A 27,204-nucleotide genomic window follows, 5' to 3' on the forward strand; every position below is an offset into this window, starting at 1 on the left:
ACTTTCAGCTGTGTCGAAGCAAACGCCTCACTCAGTTTACGCGGCTAAACAGACAGTTTTATTGGCCAATAAAAGCAAAGTGAGCCAAACGTGGTCCCAGCAAAGCTGGGTCCAGTAAGGCTGCTTAATATAATCAATCCTAGTATTTTATACCCTTAACCAAACAAGTCTGACGTCAGGGCAAGAAATCAAAGAGAACTTCAAAGAGGAATTATTATCAGCATAGAAAGAAACAGGTTAAAAGGGAGTTCGAGCTTCAGCTCAAAATAGTTCATTAACACATTCCAACAGCGCATCCCTCTGGTCTCTCCCCACCTCGGTGAAGGCCAGTTCACTCCCTCGTGCAGACACAAGAAACTGAAATGGCTTTTTGTTATACAGAATGGCTTCTAGCTAAATATGAAATAGCTTCTACAATCTCCCCCCTTTTAGCCTTTTAAAGGCTAACTATTAAACTGTTTTACATCTCCATTTTTATCAAAGCCTTTATATACATTTCTTGTTCCTCTCTCTGCCCATCATATTTTAACATCATTACTTCTACATTCCTTTTAGTGAGGGTCTGTCCCTTGTTTTCTAGAATACAAGAAATACAGCATTTGATTAGCAAGAAACAAAAATAAGCACAAAAGAATATAGCCAATACTAAAACTACACATTGCAAAATCCAAGTTCCCACATGTCCAAACTAGCCTCTCAACTAAGCCCAGAGGGTCCAGTTTTCCTCTTGCTTTAGGCGTTCCACAGTTTTTTCAATTTCTGAGGCATCTTCTTCTACTTCTTTGCTGGTGTCAGAAATATACTCACAGCATTCTCTTCTTACTAAGGCACAAACCTCGCCCTTACTAGCTAGGACATAGTCTAGGGCCATTCGGTTTTGGCTTTTTCTTACCTTGGCTCCTGAACCATTACATGTCCAGCAGTACTTTCCAATTGGGGTCAAGGCTAGGCGGATATACCTTGGGTTAGTAAACCTTTTATCCTGCTAAGTATCATTTGGCTTTGTTCACTAAACAGTGTGCCATTTGAGTGTTGTTTAGTGGGACTGGAATCATTGGGATACCTCTTTCTGAATGTACAGGACTGTGAGCACATATTCAGCAACCTGTGGAATTAAATTTTTGGGAACTTGGTTTATTAAAAGCATAAATACATTTGAACCATATAGGTGTTAACGGCTAGGTATTAAAAACAAGATTAAGCATAAGCTTAACATGAATTGTTTGTCCAGCCTCATGTGGCTGTTCTTCAGGACTTCGTAGATTTTTTCACCTATCGCTGGCAGGTCTTTCTGGGCCGCAGCTGGTACCTTGGCCTCGGTCTTTCAGGATCGTCTGCTTCAGGGCTTGGATTGCCGGTACCAAGCCTGCGCTGATCCTCGTCTACTTCTGGACCTGGATTTCTGGTACCAGGTCTGCGGTGATCCCCATCTGCTTCTGGACCTGGGTCTCCGGTACTAGGTCTGTGGTGCTCCTTGTTGGGGCTAACTTCTGTAGGGGCCAGGACAGGTTTGCAGTGGGATGCGTGAATCCAGGTGGGCAATCTTTCACACTTTACAGCAGTATGGGTGGTCAGAAGGACTTGGTAGGGACCCTTCTACCTGGGTTCCAGGGCAGTCTTCCGTTGCCGAACTTTCACGCAAACCTAGTCTCCTGGTTGTAGTTTATGGCACGACTTAGTCGGGGCCTCTTGGAAGGCGTCTTTAACCTGTGAATGATAGGACTGTACACACCTCATAAGTTCCTGACAATACTTGACTATGCTTCCTTTAATGAGTATGGCATCAGCCAGGTTAATGTCTGGGCTGCTTAACAGTCTCATAGGTCGGCCACATGCAATTTCATGTGGACTGAGTCCAGTTTTCCGATTAGGAGTGGCTCTCATGCTCATTAGGGCAATCGGAAGCGCTACTATCTATGTTAAGCCAGAGTTCTCACATATTTTAGCAAGTTTGTTCTTTAAAATTCTGTTTCATTTTTCTACTGCTTCTGCGCTCTCCAGGTGTCATGCACAGTGCAGTGCTTGTCTGGTAGAGTAGTACTTTTCCAGTTTTTTTTTAAAACAATTTTGCCCAGTAAAGTGGGTACCTTTATCACTGGAGATCACAAGGTGTATTCCCCATGATGGGATGTAATGATTTAGAAGTTTCTTAGCTACTGTGATGTCATCATGTTTCCTGCAGGGATAAGCTTCTACCCATCCCAAAAACAAGCAAACAATAACCAGCACATTATTCAAAAGATTGACATTTAAGCAATTGAATAAAATCCATTTGTAAATTCAGAAATGGTCCCAAAGGCGGAGGTCTGGTTGCCGGAACTGTCTTTACAGGTTTACCCACGTTGTGGGCTTGGCAGACAGGGCAAGCCAGACAGTAATCTTTGGCTGCTTGGGAGAATTTGGGAGCAAACCAATTTTGTTTTAAGGATTGCTACCATCCCCCCTTTTGCCAACGTGCGACAATCCAGGGAGCACGGGGGCAAGGTGAGGTAGCAAGACCACTGGGGCAACAATGTGGCCATCAGAGCTGCACCACAAGTGGTCTGGGCGCAAGGTGCACCTTGCCAGTCTCCACTCCTGCTTTTTTGATTCTGGGGCTTGGTTTCGCAGGAGGGCCAGTTCTGAAAGAGACGGCGTAGGAGCTGGCAATGGTAGGAGAGAAGGGAAAAACAGCAGGTAGAGGAGCAGATTCCGCTACATTCCAGACAGTACAAACTGCATAGCCTGCTACTAAAACTCTACTAGAATTATAAAGGCAAGAACTATTTATATAAAGCACAATGTTAAGATTATTTAAGTGACTTAAATTATTCTTTCATTAAAACAACAATATTGTACACACAACAATATTAGAAATACATATATTACAATTAAGACACACACAAGACAAATCTGGTCAGAACACAGAACACAAACTTATTATGTCATGACACAGAACTATGATTTTTTTTTTCAGTTAATTTTTAGCTGATATTAGCGCTATTTGATGATCTAAAAGACAAAGAAAACACTTGTACCTCCATTGGGGTGGCCCATTATAACTTAAAATACTGCCTAAGATCTGTTAGGAGAACCGATTACAGCTAGTGCCTTACCACTTCTATGGGCGAGTGAGCTGCAAATTTCTGAGAACAAGAGCGCTTCATTGGTACTCGTGACCTTCTACTCCTTTGAATTACCTCAGAGATGCTAGCCCTCTCCAACAGTGGCATGCCTCAGTTTTCCTCTTGTACTGCAGACCAGGCTTTTTCTTTACTGCTACAGAAACTCTTAGAACAAGGTGCTTGCTAGTTACTATTTCAGCAAGCAAAAAGGTTTTTTTTTCCTGAAAAGAATTACATGCAATGTTACAGACTTACTTATGGGGGACAGTGCTCCCCCCTTTCCAGAACAGACAGGCAGTTTGCAGACACACACAACCTTGGATCTGAAAGCAAGCCAAAGGTGCTATCAGCTCAGCTTTGAACAGAAACACTGTGAAGTTTCTGGGCTTGGATTTTTTTTTTTAAACAGTAATTAGGTTCCTTGGAAGACACATTTAACCCTTAGGGTGCAGGTATTACAAATTTACAATGTATAGATTCTATTCTTTTATGCGGTTAACCAATTAAGTTTCAGTAGAATTCCTTATTTTCTCTTTAATAGATTTAACAAAGTGTCTGTAACCAAATGTTTAACTTGACTGTTTCATTGCTAAGATGATAAAAAGAGACGACAAGAAACAAGGAGTCATTTCTTAAAGCAGGTTTCCCTTCATATATAACAACAATCGCTTAATTCCGTCCACTCTCCTATGCAGTCACTTCTCACCTTCACATACTCTTTAATCACTTGCTTCGTCCTTCTAAAGAAAAACATTCCTCATTTTTAGTAACTTTCTAATGTCTGTATTTCTACTTTTTTTATTCTTTCTTATGGTTTGTCTTTGCTGAGCTTTACTTTCATCTCTCAGGGCTTTAATTTTTCTTCTTTTCCAATCTGTTAAATGCTTACAGGTCTTTGGACCATTATGCATGTACATGTAGTACACAGGGGTGCTTTTCGGCAGTGTGGAGGGATGTTTAGACTAAACCTCACTTAAACTAACTTTACACACTCCAAAGAAAGAGTCTGCCGGGTCTAGAGTGTCAGACCTTAGCAGCTTATGAAATAAGGGGAGTCGTCACTCCCTCACATATTCATTGAGTCTTGAGGTTCAGCTGACCCCCCCTTGCGTTCAGAGCTCCCTCATGGGAGAGCCCTGGTGCAGCTGGGATCAGCTCAAGTCTCAGACCTATACAGCGGCATTCATTCTTCACTCATTACATTCATACTCATTTTCCACACACAATTTTTTTTCTCCTTTTTCACATTTTTCCTACAGTTTCCACATTTAGATGCATCTTTATTTATTGTCTAGTTCCCATGGGTTTCTATTAAGTGACGCTGCCCTAAGACACCCGGCACTTAATATCAGACTTCATTAGGATTCTATACCAGAAGGCACTTAACATAAAGGCACTGGAATTCCTGTAGACTGACCTACCCCCATTTCCTGCGCGCGCTTAATTCTGTAAGGCACCGAACCAAAGTCCGCCTGCTTACACCATATTCTGCAAGTCACCGAATCAGGATCCGCCTGCTCGCTCTGCAAGTCACCGAAACAGGATTCGCCTGCTTGCTCTGCGAGTCACTGAATCAAGATCCGCCTGCTCGCTCTGCGAGTCACCGAATCAAGAATTCACCTGCTCGCACTGGTCCCCCCCCCCTTTTTGTTGCGAAGCACTGGACTCAAGGTCCACCTGCCTCGCAGGGGTTTCCGGCACCTGCTCCAGCCCGGCAGAACACCACGTCTTGGCGCCTGGAGACAGCCTGACGGAATGGGGCACTATGGCTTGGGGTTAGCCTCAGAGGTCAGTACTACGCCCACAAATAACAGAGAGAGACAACAAAGCTTCCCCACAGTTCCGTGTGCCGAGAGAGAGTAATGGCACCACACCAGCTTTTAGCGTCCGAACACAGAGGGTCCAGCGCATGGCTGCCTCACTAGAGACACCGGTGTGCCCTTTTGGAACTGTGACACATAACACAGGCTTAATAGACAAAAACAGACACAGACAGACAAAAATGTTAGCCGCTCCACAAAATTGAATTCCGTAGCTCCCCTTACCCCGATGGCTGGCCGTCACTCCAAATCCCAAGCCCTCAACCAGGAGATTTCGTAACAGGTATCCTCTTTACCTTCTCTTGAGCGCTCTGAGAGGTTTGGAAGTGGAGTGCCGGTCCGTCCATATGGGCAAGTGGCGCGTTAGGAATCTCGGTGGAACCTCCAAATTGTCGAAGCAAACGCCTCACTCAGTTTACGCGGCTAAACAGACAGTTTTATTGGCCAATAAAAGCAAAGTGAGCCAAACGTGGTCCCAGCAAAGCTGGGTCCAGTAAGGCTGCTTAATACAATCAATCCTAGTATTTTATACCCTTAACCAAACAAGTCTGACGTCAGGGCAAGAAATCAAAGAGAACTTCAAAGAGGAATTATTATCAGCATAGAAAGAAACAGGTTAAAAGGGAGTTCGAGCTTCAGCTCAAAATAGTTCATTAACACATTCCAACAGCGCATCCCTCTGGTCTCTCCCCACCTCGGTGAAGGCCAGTTCACTCCCTCGTGCAGACACAAGAAACTGAAATGGCTTTTTGTTATACAAAATGGCTTCTAGCTAAATATGAAATAGCTTCTACAGCTGTTTGAACCTGACATTTCATGGTGTTGTAACTGTGGGATCCCGACTCAAAAGGGGATTGTGGGGGTTGTGAACTTGTTGTAGGGGAGTCATGGGATTGCCACCCTCACTTTTGTGCTGCCTTCAGAGCTTCCTGCAATCACAAGAAGTACCAAGAGTACAAGTGGGTCTTCCTTTGCTGCTAGGAGCACCCCAGTCAGACACTCCTAGTTGCTAGCTTGGGCAGGCCCAGGGATGGGGAGAGAAGGCAAAAAAGCAACTGCCCTGAGGCCTAGCAATTCAGAAGGGCTCAAGGCTTCTAGCCACTGCCCCTGTTATGACAGTAGCAGCAGAGCCTGGAGCCTTGGCCCTTTAAATTGCCAGTGGAGCGTCATGTGGTATGCTCCAGGAAGTTCTGAGGGCTGGCTAGGGAGAGGGGCACAGTGCAGCTCTGAGGATTAGTTGCCTCAGCCCCACATCACCCCTTCCACTAAAGGCCCCCGCCCCTTCTGGGGACATGAATTTCCCTGCCTTTTCCAGAGGCCTGGCAATTCTGCCAGTCTTCTGGGGATTGGGGGAGATAATCAGGAGCGGCTCAAGGAGAGCTGCCGGCAACTGGCACCCTTGGCGGAATGCGCAATCGGCGCCCCCGCCTCCATAGCCCTCAATAGCATGATGTCATCATTGGGCGCCGCGTTAAACACGGTGCCCTAAGCGACTACCAAGGTTGCCTACATCCATGGGCCGCCCCCTGGACACAATACTTGCTCTTCCTCTGCATGGCTGCTCTTAGATACCTCTCCCAGCTGCAGAAAGCTCTGCACCGTGCCCCACACTCATTTCTGCTCCCGTTGTACAGGCTGTGCCTCCATTCCAAATGCAATTAACTTGTTTTAACAAGATAAAGATCATGTGAACTTTGACAAGATTTACTGATTGACACTTTACAGCAACAAATAACAGAGCACTCCGAGCAGCATAGAGAAGATCTGATCCAATTGCCTCCTGCAGCTGCAGTAACTTCATGCTGCTGCCCAGTCTGAGAGCATCCTGGAAGAAGGGGAGGCACCTAGAGGTTGGTCTGGTCTGGTTTTTGCCCCCCTCTAGTCCCTGAACAATGAGGGGAGGAGAAGTTCTGTCCTTCCCCTGCCCAGCTGGAGCTAGGAGGCCCCTTTGCTGGGACACACTTGGGAACAAGAAAAATCAGATTTCACAGGGAAGGGCTTATTTCACAGTCCATGTTGCATTTTTCATAACTGTGAAATTGGTAGGGCCATACACATGGAGTTGTGTCCCTGACCATCTTGGCTAATTAGCCATTGACGGACCTGGCTTCCATGAACTTAAGCAATTCTTGTTTGAACCTAGTTATATTTTTTTTGGCCTTCACAACATCCCTGGGCAACGAGTTCCACAGATGGACTGTGTGTTGTGCGCAGTACTTCCTTGTGTGTTAAACCTGCTATCTATTCATTTCATTGGGTGACCCATTTCTTGTGTTTTGTGAAAGGTAAATAACGCTTACCTATTCACTTTCTCCACGCCAGTTGTCATTTTATAAATCTTTTATCATATCCCCCTTAGTTGTCCCTTTTCTATGACGAACAGTCTATTTTTTAAAAACTCTCCTCATACAAAAGGGTTCCATTCCCCTAATAATTTTTGTTGCACTGCTCTGTAATTTCAGTTCTAATACAATTGTTTTGAGATGGTCCTACCAGAAATATACACAATAGTCGAGGTGTGATTATACCATAAATGCATATATTTTGTTTTATCTAGCACTTTCCAAATTGTGCCTAACACTGAGAGCTTTTTTGACTGTTGCTACACATTGAAGAGATGTTTCAGAGAACTCTCTGCTTTCTTGAATGATAACAGTTAATTTGGACCCCATTATTTTGCATGTAGAGTTGCAATCATATTTTCCAATGTCAAACTTCCAGTATAACTTGAACTGCTGTAGCCAGTTGTTAATGTGCCTACAGATTTTTTTCTGAGTTGTGCCCATCTGGTCTAATTCCAATTTTCACGAAATCCCCTTTTTGCCACTCTGACATCGTAAAAGGGTTTTACAGGTGTGCTAGCTAGTATACATGAGTATCAGATAAAGCCTACCATCTACAAGAATATGGTCGTCAAAAAATTTTTTTAATATGCAAATATGTTTAAATAGGTTGCTATGGTTAAAGAATCCTTGAAATGGCAGGAAAGGGAAGGTTACATGTTGACATACAACAGATGGGATAAATCTGCCTGCTCTTTTTTTACCTTCTAGAATCACAAAAGTGGAGGGCTGGAGGGGGACCTCAAGTCATTAAGTCCAGCCACCTATTCTGAACTAGAACTAAGTAAATATGACCCCCCACTGGCAGGTGTAGGGATTCCACAATGTCTCTACCCTTTAACTACCTTATGGTTAGAAAGTTTTTCCTGCTATCTAGCCTAAATCTCCCTTGCTGCAGATTGGGGATTGTCTCATGTTACCTTCAGTTGACATGGAAACAATTCATCACAGGCCTCTCTTTAGCAGCCCTTAGCCTATTTTATCAGGTTCCCTCCTCAGTGCTTTTTTTTCAGACTAAATTATGTTTGAGTCAAACTTTATTTTCAGGTTCATGGCCTGAATGGAGACTTTAAGTGCTTAATTTGTAATGAAAGATGTGCTGGAATTCAAACAATTTTTTGTTACTTTCATAACTGATGTGGCAAGCCCAGAAGCGCTGGGGCTATGAACTGCCAAGCCAGATGTGCTGGGGCTCATCTTTAGCACACATTAAGCAACTCCTTCCAGAAAAGAACATTGTGCAGCAGCATACTGGGTCTTGCTAATATTTCTCAATGTGCAGATTAAAGCCACACGGTTATTACAACACACGTTACCCAAGAAGCTTTCTGGGATTATCAGCCAGGTAAAGCTGAATTCTGTTTTCTCAACGGACCATTGGAAACTAGCTGCTCAAGTACATTTGCCTTGCTAAGAAGAAAGAACATAATTACATGCTTTAACCACAGCATAACAATAAGCCATTGGCTCAGGGGAATTTTTACTTTAGAGTGATGCCACATTTAACAAAAGATATTGTCACCCACAGACTCTGTGGACATAAGGGACTAGTCTTGTAAATCTTATACAAAACAATCCTTACATGGGGTGGGCAATTTTTGATGAAGGGCCAGTTCAAGAATGTGGTAAGTGATCAAGGGCCCTGCATTTCTATGCTATTGAATGGAGGTTGAGTGAAGAAAGGGGCTCAAGGTAGGGAAGTGAGGGGCAGGAGGGGTTGTGGGGTATGAAAGGGAATTTTGGTAAAGGAAGGAGGTGTAACTTGGGGGCAGGGACTGCAGTGCAGATTATTCTGATCTGGGGAGAGGTCGGGGGGGTGTGGGTCTGGGAGGGAGCTGTGAGCAGGGGTGCAGGAGGATGCAGAAGTTTGGGTTGTGACCGGGGGTGGGGTGCCAAGTGCAGGCTCTGATCAGGAGACATTTACCCAAGGCAACTCCTGGCCAGCAGCCCAGTGGCTCCCTGCCTGCCACACCCCCACATGCTGCTCTCAGTGGCCAGCTGCTGGGAAAGGAGATCTGAGAGCTGCCTGCGCTCATAAGCACAGACCAAGCAGCTCCCATTGGTTGGTTTCCGGACAATGGAAGCTGTGAGGATTATGCTTGGGGCCGGGATAGCTTTCGGGGTCAATTTCCCACAAAGGGTATGTGCTAGGGATGTTAAATTGTGATTAATCAGCTAATTGATGGAATTTCCATTGACTCCTCGATTAGTTCGTAAGGGGTGGGTTGGGTGCTCCCTATCCCTGCTGCACTTCTGCCTTTTAAATGTAGTAAGAGCTGCTCGTGGCTCCTGCTATATTTAAAAGGCAGAGGCGCAGTGGGGAACACAGAGCGAGTGGGGATTCAAGCGGTCCCGTGGCCCCCTCTATGCTGTGCAAAGTGGCTTGCTACTGGGGCCAGCGTGCACATCTCTGCATGGCACCTACTAGGGATGTAAGTGACTAGTTGACTACCCGATAAGCAAGTGCTTATCAGGTAGTCGAGTATGACTCGACTAGTCACTTCCCCCCACCTTTGCTGCCTCTACCATCTCCGTGGGGAGGTGGAGGGGGCAGAGGCACAGTGGGGACATGGTGTGAAGCAATCCCTGCTCATGCCTGGTCCTGACTGCTGCGCCTCTGCCTTTGAAATGTAGGACTCTTACTACATTTCAAGGCAGAGGTGCAGCAGGGGAACCATGAAAGAAGTCTTAATCAGATATAACAAAGTAAAGTTAATTACATTTATTACTAAACAATTGACTAGATCTTTTAACTGTAAGAGCCGATCAACATTTAAATACAAGATCCTGTATATTTGAAAAGTTATTCTAAACGCAAGTCTATAAATAATCTAATGATGAGATGGGCTTTCCTCTACTATGGGATCTATTTTTTCCATTGCTTGGGGATAGTATCAGGTTCTCATTCCCCTCCTTTGGCTGGAGCAACAGAACAGTAAAAACACCCATGTCTGTCATCTGCATTAGAGCTCTTGCTGGCCTGATGGGGAGACGATGACAACAATTCCCATTTTAAAATTTCAGACTAGGAAAGAGTATCTCTTCTCCCTGCAATTTGTGGCAGGGCGTGAGGTTGCTGCAACTGATTCTAAAAAGTTTGTGTTTTACACAAATTGGAGGCTTCCTTTCTGTATGTGACAGGAATGGGAAAGGACAAAAATCCTTCAGAATTTACTTTTAAAATATGAATGTGGAGAGGAAAAAAGATGAAGGACGTACCTTCAAGAAGATATGAATTAACTACCTTTGTTTTGAGAGATTGCACTCATTCCATCTCCCAGCAGTATGGATCTGACATTGACTAAAGCAATATTGAAGTTATTCAAGCGTCTCATGCATTCTGGTTCATTTATGTGATACAGATGGGAGCTGCTGACAGTCCCGGCTTGTTTTTATTTCACAATTTCAAATCCTGATTGAGGGAGGAATCCTTGAAGCAGTTGGCTATGTCCTTACAAAGACAGTAGTCTTAACATGCAGTGTTTGGGGCGATATTAATATCTCTGCAATGTAACTAAATGGTCTCTTAAAGAGAGTAGACATCTTACATTCTCATAATTTTTCTTTATTAAAGCTCTAGTGGAAGTACCAGGTGAGTTGTTGTGCACAAAGTGCAATAAAAAGAATTCACAAGTCAGCTCTCAAATGATAGTGTGAGAAGTTCTACTCTCTAGGAACCTGAGGATGAACTGAATAAGTTCTACAAGATTTCCTAATTATGTCAAGATTCAAACCAACTAAATGAACATCCTTTATTGGTCAGGTGCTAGACAGCCAAAGCCTGGAGAACAAACATGACAGAGCGAAGTTTGAAAGCAGGTTACCTTTCAGATCCAGTAACAGTTCAAAAAAACAGCTATTTTAGGGACCTGGAACATCAGTCTGTGATGAGCAAGACCCTCATGATGGTTTTAACAAGTGTCACTATTGTGGGCATTTGATAGATGCTGTAGACACTGGGGCTACTTCTATGCTACAAGGTTTTTGCGCAAGTTTTTTGCACAAAAACCTGCGAAGCATCCACACCTCAAATGAGCTCTTGTGCAATTAAATGGGCAGTTAAACAGCAGAACAGAGGGCTTTTTCCGCCATAGGTAAACCTCCTTTCCTGAGGCATAACTGCTTTTAGCACTACAGCTATTGCACAAGAAGGCAAGTATGGACGCTCCAGAGGGCTTTCTTGTGCAAGAAACCCTTCTGGGAAAAAGCACAGGTGCTCTGATTGCCCTTCACAGAACAGCCCTCAGAGCTTTCTTGCACAAGAACGTCCATGCAGTGTGGACACACTCTTGCACGTGGCCTTTGCGATGTGCTTTGAGGTGTGGACATGCTCTTGTGCAAGAAGATTTTGTGCAAATACTCTTGCGCAAAAGGCTTCTTGTGCAAGAAGCATGTAGTATAGACGTAGCTTGGATCTCTTCAAAATCTTGTGCTGATTTTGAGTGAATCTTTATGGCCTGGCTAAAGTTTGAATTTCTGGCTTAGAGGGAGTTAAATGATTCTTCTGACAGAGTAAAACCACTGAGAGGTAATTTTGCACCTCCCTAATGCAGGTAACTACTCTGGCAGTTTTATCCCCTGGGGAAATCACATGTTCTGGCTTGGCCTGCTTCAAGAAGCCTAAGAACGTGGAAGACTTTTGAAACAGTATAAAGTAACCTTCCTGCCCTAAGGAGACAGGTAACTGGCATTCAAGCCAAGAATTGACATGCAACTTTGACCAAGAGACAGCCCTGTGGAAAGGGCTTGGAGTACTTCAGTCCTAGTTGTCTTCATGAGCTACACCTGCTTATGAGCTGCTTATTCTGTTTTTCTCTCCCTAGTGATTGTTTTGAATAACTTTTGCTTTACAAAAGTTGCCGGGTCACTGGTTATCCTGTTGTCATTGCCCCCTGAAAGAACAGAAGCACAGGTGCTGAATTAGACACAAAGAATCACAGACGGGTAAGTCTAACTTCAGTACCAGGCAATTTAGTCGAAACAATAGTAAAGAAATAAAATTGTCAGGCATGTAGAACATAATTTGTTGGACAAAAGTCAACATGGTTTCTGTAAAGGGCAATCATGTCTTAATAATCTATTAGAGTTCTTTTAAGGGGTTAAACATGCAGACAAGGAGGATCCAGTAGATACAGTATTCTTAAATTTTCAGAAAGCCTTTGACAAGGTCCCTCACCAAAGGCTCTTGTGTAAATAACACTGTCATGGGATAAGAGGGAAGGTCCTTTCATGGATTGAGAACTGGTTAAAAGACAGGAAACAAAGGGTAGGAATAAATGGTAAATTTTCAGATTGGAGAGGAGTAACTAGTGGTGTCCCCCAAGGGTCGGTCCTGGGACCAGTCCTGTTCAACTTATTCATAAATGATCTGGAGAAAGGGGTAAGCAGTGAGGTGGTAAAGTTTGCGGATGATACTAAACTGATTAAAATAGTCAAGACAGAAGCAGACTGTGAAGAATTTCAAAAAGATCTCACCAAACTGAGTGATTGGGCAACAAAATGGCAAATGAAATTTAATGTGGATAAGTGTAAAATAATGCACATTGGGAAAAATAACCCCAACTATACGTACAGTATGATGGGGGATAATTTGGCTACGACAAATCAGGAAAGAGATCTTGGCATTATCGTGGATAGTTCTCTGAAAACTACAACACAGTGTGCAGCAGCGGTCAAAAAGGCAAATAGGATGTTAGGAATTATTAAGAAAGGGATAGAAAATAAGACCCAGAATATCTTACTGCCCCTGTATAAAATTATGGTACGCCCACATCTTGAATACTGTGTACAGATGTGGTCTTACCTCAAAAAAGATATTTTTGCCTTGCAAAGAATTCAGAAAAGGGCAACTAAAATGATTAGGGGTTTGGAACGGGCCCTATATGAACAGAGGCTAAAGCGACTGGGACTTTTCAGCTTAGAAAAGGGGGGATATGATAGAGGTATATAAAATCATGAGTGGTGTGGAGAGGGTGAATAAAGTAAAATTATTTATTAGTTCCCATAATAGAAGAACTAGAGGACACCAAATGAAGTTAATGGGTAGCAGGTTTAAAACTAATAAAAGAAAGTTCTTCACACAGCGCATTGTCAATCTGGAACTGCTTGCCAGAGGAGGCTGTGAAGGCTAGGACTATAACAGAGTTTAAAGAGAAGCTAGATAATTTCATGGAGGTTAGGTCCATAAAAGGCTATTAGCCAGGGGATAGAATTGATGTCCCTGGCCTCTGTTTGTCAGAGGCTAGAGATGGATGGCACAAGACAAATTGCTTGATCATTGTCTTCGGTCCACCCCCTCTGAGGTACCTGGTGCTGGCCACTGTCGGCAGACAGGCTGCTGGGCTAGATGGACATTTGGTCTGACCCAGTACGGCCATTCTTATATTCTTAATTGCAACAGTCTGCAGCCTGAATCCCTGTTTGTAAGGAAGTGGATTGCACTCCGTGAAATATGGTGGCCAGAGGCCTGAAATCTCAGAGTGGGGTACCCTCAAGGAGGCACTGAGAGGGTCAGAGGTGCAATCACCATAAGAAATTTGACAGGGCTGCCTGAGCACCTCACTGGTGATATTTATTTCAATTGGATTTTTTTAAAAGTAATTGCTCAGTATTTTTAGTGGCTTGATCCATAAAACGTGGCTTTTCTCATTCTTAAAGGTGATGAAAACTGATTGAGCTATTCAGAAATGTTTAATTCTTCTTCAAGTAGTGTCCCTGTGGGTGCTCCGCTGTAGGTGTCTGACTTGTCCCATGCCACAGATCAGAGACTTTCAATAGCTCTAGTCAGCCAGACAACGCATGCGCGGTTAGTGTCTCATTCCTTTTGCTTGTTGCATGTGGCCTGGCTCCCACCAGTTCCTTTCAGCTGTCCTTGGTTGCAGACGGAGCTCACCATTTCTCCTCATTCTAGTTAGAGAAAGATTTATGTATATAGTTAATATAATTTTAGGTAACTTAGAACTGTTGTTCCTTAACATTCATAGTTTAGTTATAGTTTCAAAAAAAAAAACTTGTTGGACTATGTTCGTTGGCCTCAGGCCGCTTAGTGGAAAAAGAAAGGAAACGGAGCAGTCTCTCCATGATGCCTGGTGTGCAGACCTCCCTCCCCTCCCCATGCTTTATGAACTGGACTTATGGACATGAATATACATATCTCAAAAGTGTTTCGAGCGAATCATTTTGTGTAACCCATCAATCTTCATGTCACGATGCACTGGTTCTCCTTATCGTACTCTGTGGTATGTATCATTTGTGTGTGTAAAATTAGACACAGGGAGTGGGGAATAATTTGTGAGTTTCAAATGTATGAATGAGAGACATGGAGGGTGTTATCCTCAACTGTTAAATTATCTCTTTTGTCCTTCAGCCTGAGCAATGATTGGTAGGGAGTGGCCTCAATCCTTTAACAAAAAGAGTAGGAGAGGTCTATGTCTAGGTCTTTTGGCAGGGCTGCACCTGAAGGAAGGGGACAGGGACCCCAGGGTGTGGAAGAAAGTCCTGGTTTAGAGTGGCAGCTGGAAAAAAGGTTTTAGGGCGAGTTTGATTAAGTTTGTACTGAGGTTTCAATGTAGAATTAGTCAAGCGGTTTTGTTTCTTTGGATTTGTAACCTACTGTGCTCTGCCTACTTTACTTAAATCCTACTCCTTCAACTTAATAAAACCATTTTTATTTTCTATCAAACCCAGTGTAAGCGATTGTTACCTGGGGGGGTCAACCAGTGTGCACATTCCCCCTTTCATTGGTAAAGGTGGCTTACCTAATTCTTTGGGGTCAGATCCCATCTGCGGAGAGCTCTCTCAGCAGGCTGGACCCTAAACTGCACTCTTCTTGGACCTGAAGTGGTTCAGTGTCTGTACTGCTGCTCGGTGGGGGCAGGGACCTCAGCTCGGGGCCTCGGCTGAGGGAGACCAGCGGAGCTGGCCCAGCAGGACCCAATGGTGAGGAGCCCCAGAGAGCGGGAAGGCGAGTGGCAGTGGCTGTGTCAGCACCGCAGGAGGCACCCCAGAGGGGTCGTCTGTGACTGCACCCCATCACACCTGGATCACCAGGTTTTAAAAGATGTGGTGTTTGCTGCGAAGCCATGTCGGTCTCGGACAGCCACGCATCATGCATCCGATGTTTGGGCGAGGCTCATGTGCCTCAGAAATGCACCTGTTGCTCCAAACGAACAACCAGGGCCGGGAGAGATAGAGAAATACGCCTCAAAATGATCCTCTTTTATAAGGCGTTCCAACCCTCGAATACCTCGTCCGCAGCCACTCTGGACTCTGCCGGGCCTCAGAAGCGCAGAGCGTCTTCCCCGGGGACAGCCCCAGCAAAAAAGATTAGGGTATCCCCAACAGACTCTTTGCCTGCTGCTCCTGTGAGCAGAGTGAGCACAGGTGACAAACTGGGAACATCTGGCACCGCCTCTACAGCCACAAGAGCGGCTACTAGCGCCAAACCTAAAAAAGCACCACCTCCGGTGCTGACTGTCAGGGCACCAACGGCACCAAGGTCGGCACTGGAAAGTTCGGCGAGCAAGGCTCCCGGGCCGGCACTGGCACTACCAGCACCGCCAGCACAGACTGTCGCAGATCCAGCACCGGCAGGAACTGGCGCTGCATCAGCACTGAAGAAAGCCGTTGTAAAGACTGGCATGCATTGGAGTCCTCTCTCGCCCTCTCCTACTCTTTCCCTGGCACCGTCTCCTTCACCACTGACACAGAGTTCCCCAGTGCTGAGCTTGCATCATGGGGAACAGAGGAAACATTCATACTCTCCCCAGCAAAGGTCTCCATCCCCATATCTTGCAGCACTGTGGAGAGACACTAGGCACTGAGAGACAGTTCTCTCCCTCTCCACCTCCTTCCTTTAGAGCCGTGGTCACCAACTGGTTGATCGTGATCGACTGGTCGATCATGAGGCCTTGACTGGTCGATCATGAGGCCTCGACCAGTCGATCGCGAGGCATTCGGGGGTCTCCCACCCCCGAGAAGCCCCACTACCTACGCTCCAGCATAGTGCTGGCTTCCCGTTGGGTGGACGAAGTCCTGCCTGCAGCTTTGCGCCACTTCTGGGGGTTCTGGAAGTGCGCTGGCTGCTCCTCTCCTACAGCTCTGTGGCATGCTGGGCATGCTGTGGGAGGGGGCGTCGGCCCCAGAGGAGGAGTGTGGTAGCAGGAGGGGTGAGTCAAGTGCAGGGGTCGGCCCCGGGGTTTGGCTCCAGGGCAGGCGCCTGCAGGGGTTTGGCTGCGCTGCAGGAGCCATGTGCCAGCTTCCCTCGGGGAATGGAGGGGAGAATCCTGGGAGGAGGCAGGTGCAGGGGAGACTCTGCCCCCACTTCGCCCCAGCTCCCTCTCCCCACTCCCCTGTTCCCTCTCCTCACTCCCCAGCTTCAGAAACCTGTCCCCACTGGCACCCTGTCCCCTGCTGAAGCACCCACTAGCACCCTTCCCCATTACTATGTCCCCTGCTCCCACCAACACAGTTGGGGCCACATTACTGGAGCTGGGGCGGGGGGTTGGAGGAGGGTTTTTTTGCATCTCACTTGTGTGGCCCCAACTGACTTTTCTATGGGTCAGTGACCCCTGACTCAAAACAGGTTTCCCGCCCTTCTCAGAAATAGACAGTGCAGAAACTTGTTGTGTTTGACATAGTATTTTATTTGAAAATGAAGCCTGGCCAGCCCCCAATTGGGGCCAAGCCCCCAGCTGGCCACAGCATCGTGACACTCCTGCACTCCCCTTTCCCCCAGATCCTACATCTGAGCCTATTATACACTGGAACCCCCAACACTGCCTGGCCTGGAGCCCCCTCCCCGAGCCAGCGTTCCCTTATCCACCTCCTCCTGCATCCAGATTTCCTCCCAGAGCTTGCACCTCTCGCTCCTTCCCACACCCAAATCCCCCGGAGCCTACACATCCTGTCTCAACCCAGTGAGGGAACTGCTAGACTGCAGGAGTTTTTCAGGGTTCTGGAGATATCCCAGAGAAACTCTTCTGCATCCAGGGATGCGTTTGTTCTTCCACTTTTTAGTGGAAGAGCAAACATGATCTTTTGGTCAACCCTATATTCTTCTTTCCACGAGGAATAAGGTGGCTTCCAAAAGAAGGGGTCTTTTTCTGACATTTGGTCCAGTCTAGACAGGCCAAATGTTGGAAAAACTTCTTCCTACAGAAGAATTGGGAAAAAAAGCAGCAGTATAAGGGTTGGGGATATCAAGTGATGGAGAGGAGGAGAATAGAGAGGGCGGGGCTTCAAGGAAGGGGTGGGGCAGTAGATCTTGGCTTGTTCTGTCATTTAAAAAGTGATCTTGGGTGTAAAAAAGTTGGAGACCACTGCTCTAGGATCTCCGCAAACCTCCGTCACTCACTGACGCTGACTTCGCGGTCGGTATGTTATAAACAACACCGGACTGCAATCTCCTCCAGACGGTCATTACACAACCACAGACCTTACTATTCATCACACCATCATTACCAGTCTTACTCACACAGATTGTCTCCGTGCTGTTACTAGTCACCTAGGTACCAGTCTGCTCCCATCGTGTTGCGAAAGCAATACCCTCCAACTCCACGACTGCAGAGCCCGATGCCCCAGGCACACCACTCGGAGCCGGAGGAGGGTCAGTTTTCGGAAGCTGAAGACCAGTAGCCTGATGCTTCGCCCACTGACGAGTCCTCCTCCTCTCCTGATGAGGCAGTGATTCCAGGGGATATGTCGCCGCCCAATGATCTTACGCAATTCCAGGAATTGTTCAAAGGGGTCGCGGAGAGCCAGGAGGTCCAGTGCAAACAATACCGCCTACTTAAAAGCCTGCAGTCTCAGCATCGGGCCAAAATAGTGCTTCTAATTGATGAGGCAATTATGGAAGCCGTGGAAGAGATCTGGCAGACCATGGTTTCAGCCTCACCGACAAGAAAACAGGCTGATAAGTATTTTGTGCCATCAAAAAGGCTGGAATTTGTATTTAACCACCCACAACCAAATTCCCTCATGGTGGATGCAGCACAACATAGGTCCAAATCTCCACAGTACAGAAATGCCCTCTCCAACACAGATAGCAAGAGGTTAGACATATTCGGCAGGAAGGTGTATTCCTTGGCCATACTATTGCTTCGTATTGCAAACTATGCCACCCTTCTGTTGGATCACAACTTCAACAACTATACAAAATTGACTGAGCTGATGCAACATCTCCCTGATTCAGAGAGACCACTCCTAAAGGCTATCATCCAAGAAGGCTATGCCTCTGCAAGGACTGGGCTCCAGATTGCCCTCGATGTTGCAGACAAAGTTCCATGGCCACAGCAATTGCTGTAAGGCGCTCATCATGGTTGGTATCAGCGGGATTCCCAAAGGAGCTTCAAAGCAAAATAGAGGACCTCCCATTTGAGAAACAAAAGCTTTTCGCAGACAAGACAGATGAGGTCCTCCACTTGGGCAAAGATTCACAAACTACCCTCTGGACGCTAGGGATGTATACGTCTCCATAGATGTGCAAGCGTTATACCCTGTACTAGAGGTGATATGACTATCCATATCGCAGACAGCAACACTGCGTATCTGACCAACCTCACTCAAAGCAATGCCCTCAACGGAGACACATTTGCTCTCTACTCGCAACTGTAGGGACATTACTTGAAGTTGTTACTCATCTTGGTGCAGTAACGATGGTTCTTCGAGATGTGTGTCCCCATAGGTGCTCCACTACCTGCCGCCCTCCCCGCTCCAGAATCTTGGTTCCAAATTTCTCGTTTTTAGATGACTGAGAGGGTGAGAGTAACTGGCGGGAGCTGGAATGTGTACAACAGGCAAAGGGTGCAAATGGTGCGAGACGCTAACCATGCATGTGGTTACTCCCGCTGACTACAGCTATTGAAAGTCTCCAATCTGCAGCGCCAGGACAAGCTCGACACCTATACTGGAGCACCCATGGGGACACACGTCTTGAAGAACCATCGTTACTGCACCAAGGTGAGTAACTTCTTCTTCCTAAACTTAAAATCTTTTTTTTTTTTTTTTTTTTTTTTGTAAGTCATGACTTACATTCTCAGAGAAGCTTGGAAAAGTTGGCAAATATTTCCAAATTGATGTAAATATAACCTCATGTATTTGAGGAAAATAAAAGCAAGACTTTTCTTTTAGTACAATTCACTATGCAGCATATCAGTTTATTTCCCGTTACACTAAAAAGGTTAAAGATTTGGTCCTTCATTATATAAACTCCAAACTTCTCATGATTATAGTGTGAGTGCCTTCCATCTGCATTAAGATTCATGACTAACATCTGTCACATCTGGTGTTCACTCTTTTTCTCACCCTTCAGTGGAATGAATTTTGCTGTGTACCAATGTGAAGTTGATATCACCTTCATATTGGTGCATTTAACAAACTTAATGTGGTAGCAGTGGAGCCAAGTGATTCTGAGGGTGGGAGGAGGCCCAGGCCTGGAGTAGAGGGTTGGGGTGCAGGAGTGAGAGTGCTCTGGGTGGGACCAGCGATAAAGGGTTCGGGGCTGGGACAGAGGGTTGGGGTGCAAGGACTCAGGATGAAGGTTTTGGGGTACAGCATGGGGAAGGTTCCAGACTGGGGGTGGACAACTGGAGGGGGCTGAGGCAGAAGGTTGGAATGAAGGACGGCATTTGGGCTCTAGGCTGGGCCTGCGGATGAGGGGTTTGGGATGCAAGAGGGGGCTCCAGGTTTGGGGAGAGACTCAGTGCTAGGAGTTGGGGTGCTGGAGAGGGTATGGGCTCTGAGCTGGGGTGCAGGGTGGGGCAGGGAAGTTGGGGCTTGGGCTTACCTCAGCAGCTCCTGGGTAGGGGTGCTAAGGCAGGCTGCCTCGTGCCTGCATGTCCTGGGGCATTGTGCTGACCCCTGCATTTGGTCTGACTCTAGTGGAGAGGGGGACAAGGCTCTGTGATGCACAGCAACTGCTGTGCTGGCCACTTCCCTGCTTGTCCCAGTACAGAGCTGCCCCGGTCGGGGGAAAGGGGCCCCTCCCTGTTGGCTCCAGCACAGAGCTGCCCCAGAAGTGGCTGCTTCACGCTGGAGCCAGCAGGAAAGGGGGTCCCTTCCTGTCAGCTGCAGCAGTTTCAAGGCTTGGTTGGTTTTTCAGCAATGAAGGCTGGGATTTGCACATTACATTTTTGTTTTATTGGATTATATCCTTAGACCATAAAAAAACTTAAGTGTGTTGGTGTATTCTACACAAATAGCTGGGCATACATGGCATGCGAGTATGGTTGAGGAAGCACAAGCAAATGTGGCTTTTCTTGTTTCTTATTTCTGAGTATGTGAACAAATCCTTGATGTAAGAGCTTTTTTAAATAACCTATTTTGTCTGAGACAGACACTTCCATGGCAAACACAAGGAAAAGAAGTCTGTTGTTGAGCTGCCAGCTATGTTCTACTGGATCTTTGTAAGTGTTGCCTGAAAGTAACTGCAACCAATAAGGGGAGTAAGGGTTCCTCATAATTACCACAATATGCAAAAACTGCAATGCAAACTCACAATTTACTTGAGATCATCACCCTTTCTGAAACCCTAACACAGAATCTTTCAAAGTGTAGGATCCTCATTCTAGAGCTATCATATATTGAATCAAAACCTAGATTGGCATCTCAAGCTCCCAGCCTGTGGGCCATCCCCAGCTGGTCCAGGGCGTGTGGGAGAGCATGACCGCTGCTGCCATGCCATGCTGCTCCAGGATGTCCCCCCAGTGATCCCCAAAGCTGTGTCCTTAGGGGACAAGGTGCCATGACAGGGAAGCAGGCAGGGAGGTGGTGAGAAGGGAAGGAGCTTAGAGGAACGATAACTGACAGGGCCCTCACAGGCCTGCCAGGAGTCCTGGGCCAGATTGCGCAATCGCTCTAGCAGGAGAGAACCTACAGACTGGGAGTTTGAGACCTAAATCACTTTTCCTATGCTTGCTAATTACATGAGACTGAAGTGACACAAGGTATTCAACTCTCCTTGAGTGAGCATCTTAGTACTCCCTTGGTGAGATCAAACCAGATCACATTTGTTAGACCTGTGTGCTCTATCAATCTCCTATGCTAGTCAGTATGCAGTTATGTAATAAGAGAAAGTGAGCAGCTGTCATGCTACTGCACAGCATCCATCCCACCAAATCTACAGGTCAATCTTTCAGCTAACAGAAATGAAGTCAATAAAACCCAATGAAGTCATGAAATACTATGCTCTCTGTGAATCAAGTTTATCTCCTTGTCAAACTCAATTAATCTGATCTTTTAGTATTTTCTTTCCTCATTGCTTCACTTCATTTACTACATTATAATAGTTTGTCACTGTATTATTGCAGTTAATCATACATATTGCTCTAGAAATAATCATTTAACAGAGTAATCACTAGGATTCTGCCATCTGGCGCATGCAATTTTTATGGGAAAAAAAATCTTTCTCCCACAATCCATTATGTGCTTTTCACAGCTCCCATTAAATGATTTTAGAAAACTATGTATAACTTGCCTAAATATTAGTCTCAGAAAAACATCTTTAAACAGGAACAGATTGAGACAGTGTGTGTAATAGTTATTAATATCAAGTGCAGATTTAACTTAACTCTTCTGAGCACAATACTACTTGCATAATAGGATATAATTAAAAAAACTCATAACGTAGCCTAATTTTTCACATTGGTTTCTTGATTAGACTTTTTTCTTAATTTCTAAACAACTAATATTCTCCTATAAATGTTCATAGTGTAATGATCAATTGCAACTATTTGACACAGCGCATCTGAGAAAACGAGGTTTGAACACAATAGCAATTCCAGTTGGAATTAGGTACTGCCAGCTTTCTACAAAATAAGGGTATAATTCCAGTAAGGAAGTTCTTGGTGATATGAAACTAATGTTTAACTAATGTCACCAGATTCTTAATGAAAGTCTCATATGTACAGTTTTATTGTTTCAAAAGTATCTTTCTTTCTCTTTCTTTCTTTCGTAATATTTTTCTCCCCATCAAGCTGCTTTGTCTTTTACTTTCTGTTCCTGGAGTCTCTGAATCAGTCAGGACACAGTGGTGCGTGTGTACTGGACGCTGTAGTTAACTGCTTTTGCTTTTAACAATGTACCTTCTTGACCGAGCACAGTATGATAGTAGAAAGATAAGAATATATTGCAGTTGTGAGTAGAGAGCAAATAATCAAATAGTAGGCTCAATCAAGCCGTTGATTTGAACACAAAAATACACCAACTTTAGAAAAGGAGAATAAATGCACTGACAAATGGAAGGGCAGCTGGAAGTGATGAAATCCCAGCTGACCTGAAAATCTGTAGAGAAAAGATCTTAACCCAGTGTTTCAACTATGCCAAAAGTTAGTTTACAAATGTAAATGAGACAGATGTGATTGCAGCAATTGTGCCTCAAAGAACAACAGAGTTCAAAATGAATGGCCCCCCTTAAAGGGGCAAGCCTTTTTTTGCTCAATCACTTCCCCTCAACCTTTTTTTTTTTTTTTGCTCAACAGAAAAATCCTTGGTGATCCTCATTAAAAAAAATTCCTCGGTCTTAAAAAGTTTAAGATATAGATGATGTACTCTGTAGATGATATACTCTGTGAATCCCAGAGTTACTTTCATTCACCATGTAGCACTGCCAACGTGATGTTTACCGTAAACCAGTTACAGGACAAAGTTGCTGAACAACAACTGCCCTTGAATGTTGCCTTTGTTGACCTTAGGAAGGCGCTCAACTCCATTTAACTCTGATGCCTTCTTGCAAAATTTGGCTATCCAAACATGCTTTCCATGACAATATAAAGATGCATATGCTGACTCAGCTGATCCCTTTCCATAGCCCATGGGTGCTGTGAGCTTGCCCCTACGTTATTGACTTTGTTCTTGGTTGAAATACAAGAAGTCACATGTCCTACCAGTACAGATATGATTAACAACATGATTCACTGGCAGACTTCTAAATCTGCCAAATCAAGGCTAAGAGCAAATCCCAGCAAAGTGAAATAAAGGATCTTCTCTATTCCAATGACTTAACCGTTGTCCTTTCTCAGAATGACCTGCAATATTTGCCCTTGCTTTATTCCTTTTTGGCCTTTGTATTAATGTAGATAAAACAAAAAGCTTATATCAACCATGTCCGGGTAAAAACACATTACTTCCATTGCCACAAAAAATATAACTGAACAGCTGCCAATTAAACAACATCAAGTCCTTCTGTTACCTTGATAGAACAATTACCGAAGATGCCAGAATTGATAAAGACCTTTCAGCATGCTTAAAGTCAGTTGTCTCAACTTTTGGTCGCCTTTAAGTGGGAGGGTGTCAAAGTGCCACATTTACAGTGCTTCTGTGCTTCATTGCCTTCTATCTATAATTGCTGAAGACTCTTCGTTTATATATCCAAAAACTTAACTGCCTGCAACAATGTCACCTACACAATAAAATGGAAATCAATATGGTCTGACAAATCACCAACAATATAAAGTACTAAGGATGGCTTGGAAACCATGTTAGAGTGGAGGCAAATGACCTGGTTGGTCAAGTCATATGTATGGATAACAATAGCCTGCCTAAGTGAGTTCTGCACTCCTGCTCAGTCAATGCTGATAACCATTTGGTTGCACATGTGTGATCAATATTAATGACAAAAAAAAATCTAAGTGGGAAGCAGTGTTCCCTCTAAGCTGTGTGGTAGCACAGCTTCACAGGTAATTAATCAGTCCCATCCAGTCAGTTTGCTCTGTGCACAGACCCTTGAGCCTCTGATTGGGCAGGGCTGATTGATCACCTGCAAAGCTGTGCTACTGTGCACCTTAGAGGGAACACTGGTGGGAAGCTATTTTCTAACTCTATGTAGTATCTCATTTAATGTTATCACGGTTAATGTTTCATTACTTATCTATTACAGCATGTGCTCGTTTAAAGTGTACAATGTCTACTACTTGCAGGTCTTCTGGAAAAGAAGCCTGACCCTTATAGGGGCTTCAAGCCAGAGTAGGGCAGCAGTCCCTGCCCCCAACAGCTCCCCTAAATTCCTAGTAAGTTATGCAGCTTAGCACCTGCAGTTCAGCTGCACCCACTACCATGCTGCTGTGTTGGAGCCTGCTGCTCGCTGTGCGGAGTAGGGAGATGGGTAGATGGGGGGCTGAACTCAGGCTGGCCTCATCCACATGGATCAAGCCTCCCACTACATATCCCATCTCCTTAAAGCAGGATATAACAGCTACAGATTCCTGAGTGTGAACGAGGAATGTGAAGGAATAATTGACTACCCGACAAGCAAATGTTTATCGGACAGTCAACAGGCTAGTTGACTAGTTGCTTCCCCCTGCCCTTGCATCAGAAAGAGGCAGTGGGGAGGGGGAGGAAGAGATGGGGGTACTTCAAAGTGTCAGTGCCGTGTGGAGCTTGGGGTGAGAGCCTGGGCTCCATACGGTGTTGCTGCATGGAACCCAGGGTCAATAGGGTCATCCCCCGCTGACTCTGGGTTCTGTGTGATGCTGCTGCTTTGAAACACCGCATGTAGACTGACGCTGGGCTCCCCACGGTGTTCCAAAGCGACAGCACCCCATGGAGTCCAGGGTCAGCAGGGGAGTCCCCAGCTGACCCCAGGTTCCATGCAGCACTTTTACCTTTCAAGTGTAACAGCCCTAAGGCTGTTGCTATACTTAAAAGGCAGAGGTGCCCTATCAACTAATCCAATAGTCGATGCAAAATGCATTGACTATTCCATTAGTCAGTTACTCCCAATTTAACATACCTAGTGTGAACCTGCTGTTCTACTGTACTTAAAAGGGCAACATACTTGAAATGGGCTGAGTGGATTTAAAAGGACAATGCATGTCTGCCTGCCTCTCAAATACACACACACCTTGGCACTGTGCATGCACCATCCGGAGGAGAGAGTGGTGTGTTCCAGCTGGATAGTATGGGTTTATCATTATGTTCAGTTCTGCAGGGAAGTGTTTGCAGTCACTGCTGGGCATCTATTGTGTTTCCTCCTTCCTACCTCAGTCCACAGTGCCTTGTAGAGCGTGAAGCTACATTAACAACATTTCAGCCAACTGCTACTTCTTCATTTAATAGCAAGACATTCCCTGGGAAATATTCCACCCTTTGACCTCATGACATCAACCAAGCTTCACAATCATCATTGTTGTGTACAGTATTAAATTGTTTGTTTAAAGTAGCATTTTTCAGAAACATAATTACAATGTTAAGCAAGGACTTACTGTAATCAAATTTTAAGATACACAAAAAGCATACCTAAAGAATCATTTACATTTGCCTCTATCACCTTTTAAGCTAAAAACAGAGCATGGTGTGTCCAACTGAGTAATAGTATTTTCATAATATCCCCTCATATTTTATACTGATAGTCTCTCTTCCTGAGGGATAAGGGGTTGCTGTTGAAATATTAGCAGGGCACAGACCAGATTGTGGACTATTCTTTGGATCAAGCATTTTGGACAAAATATTTTCCAGAGTTGGAAGTCTAATAATAGTCCATCTTCTAAGCATACCTAATTGAAGTTGTAAAAGATGTGAATGTTCACACTTCCAAAAATAAGGCTTTTTATTTTAAGTGCCACACGTGAAAATTTTGGCCCCTAAATTTCTGGTTGGGTCAAATCTGTACTAGTCTCTCTCATACCATCGTCCATACAAAGCAGCTGTTACTAAGCCAGCGGATGGTCCACTTTTACTCATGAAATAGTAGTTGTTTTTCCAGCCCACGTGATCAGTGAAGTCTAGGTTAACACCAGACATTAGCAACAGAGGAAAGATATAGGAAGTACTGAAATTTCCCCCAAGCTGAAAATCTATCAAAGCAGTGGCATCTGTGACCTCCTGCCCACAGGTGTTATAGCTGAGGCCACCACATTTCACTAAGGCACAAACCTGAACATAGTACGTGCCATGGACTGTGTGAAGCCCATCAAAGACGCCCAAAGCATACAACTCATCCGAGATAGTAGGTCTCTGGTAATTTAAATAACAACAGAGGGTGTTGGCACAAACATGAAGCTCTCCTTTAACTCCCCTTACAGGAACCAAAGTGAAATTGTCATACATCATCTCCCTGTAAAATATTGGAGGGGCTTCTTTTTCTGCTGCCCTGCAATGGGACTCGTGTTCCTTCTTGTTGCAAACCTGATCATCTATGTGAAGGCTTATAAAACTATTGTGAGGGTATTCAATGCTCTTTCCAGGTCTTGCATTGGCTTCACGCTCTGGTGGCATCACAGAGATCTCCGCTACTAAAAGTTTGCCATCATGACTTTCCATGTCATGGTAGATGAAAGATTTTAATGGAGTGTATATGCCACTACCGGTCATACCCAGGGTAGGATGGTGGATATTGGCTGCCAAAACATTGATATTAAAAGCAGTTGCAAAAGCTTGTTGAAATTCTACAGCAGACAGAAGTGGCAGCTGGTTCATCCATGCAGTTGGATACACAATCTGCTTCACATTGTATTCCTTGATGAGGCTTACCGTAGGCTCATAGAAGAGTATATCAAAGCAAGTGAACACGCCAAACTTACCAGCAAAAGGTGTATCAAAAAGCACATGATCAACCTTTGGAGGTGTATTGAAAGCATATTCAAAATATAAGTTTTGCTTGTGATATCTGGCTACCAGAGTACCATTGGCATCGAATACCACATCAGTATTAAACTGGTATCTCCCATCAGGAGGGCAAAGAAGATCATTATACCCACAGGGCTGCTTAGAACCTAAGTTTGCCACTAGGAACATTTTGTTGCTCAGTGCCATGCAGCTCAGTCGCTGAAGAACCTGAAGAAACAGTTAAGGAATAAGTAAGCATGCTTATTACTTTCATCGTGTATTTCAAACCTCTTGAGGTTATTCACTCTGCATTTGCAAAAATATTAAGATGTCAGCATTTGTAGAAAAATGTAATGTGTTCTTTAAACTGTTGATTGGAGCAGGTCCTTTCTATAGAAA

General features: G+C 44.9%; 1 protein-coding gene and 1 long non-coding RNA gene across 8 annotated transcripts in view; both read right to left on the minus strand.

Moving 5' to 3' along the window:
- Positions 1–35: 35 nt before the first annotated feature.
- Positions 36–13,354, minus strand: LOC142827308 (uncharacterized). Its single transcript, XR_012901973.1, has 2 exons — positions 2,088–13,354; positions 36–1,707 (listed from the first exon to the last, which is right to left on the minus strand). It is a non-coding gene; the product is annotated as an uncharacterized LOC142827308 (long non-coding RNA).
- A 910-nt stretch (positions 13,355–14,264) lies between these two features.
- Positions 14,265–27,204, minus strand: part of BTD (biotinidase) — a 29,574-nt gene continuing 16,634 nt past the window's right edge. For all 7 annotated transcript variants that reach the window (XM_006133237.4, XM_014578652.3, XM_006133239.4 and 4 more), the window contains exon 4: positions 14,265–27,033. In XM_006133237.4, coding sequence (XP_006133299.2) covers positions 25,870–27,033 — 1,164 coding nt within the window. In that variant the 3' untranslated portion in view covers positions 14,265–25,869. The remainder of the gene's footprint in view (positions 27,034–27,204) is intronic.

Source organism: Pelodiscus sinensis, chromosome 2 (genome assembly GCF_049634645.1).
Source record: "Pelodiscus sinensis isolate JC-2024 chromosome 2, ASM4963464v1, whole genome shotgun sequence".
NCBI classification, from domain to species: domain Eukaryota; kingdom Metazoa; phylum Chordata; order Testudines; family Trionychidae; genus Pelodiscus; species Pelodiscus sinensis.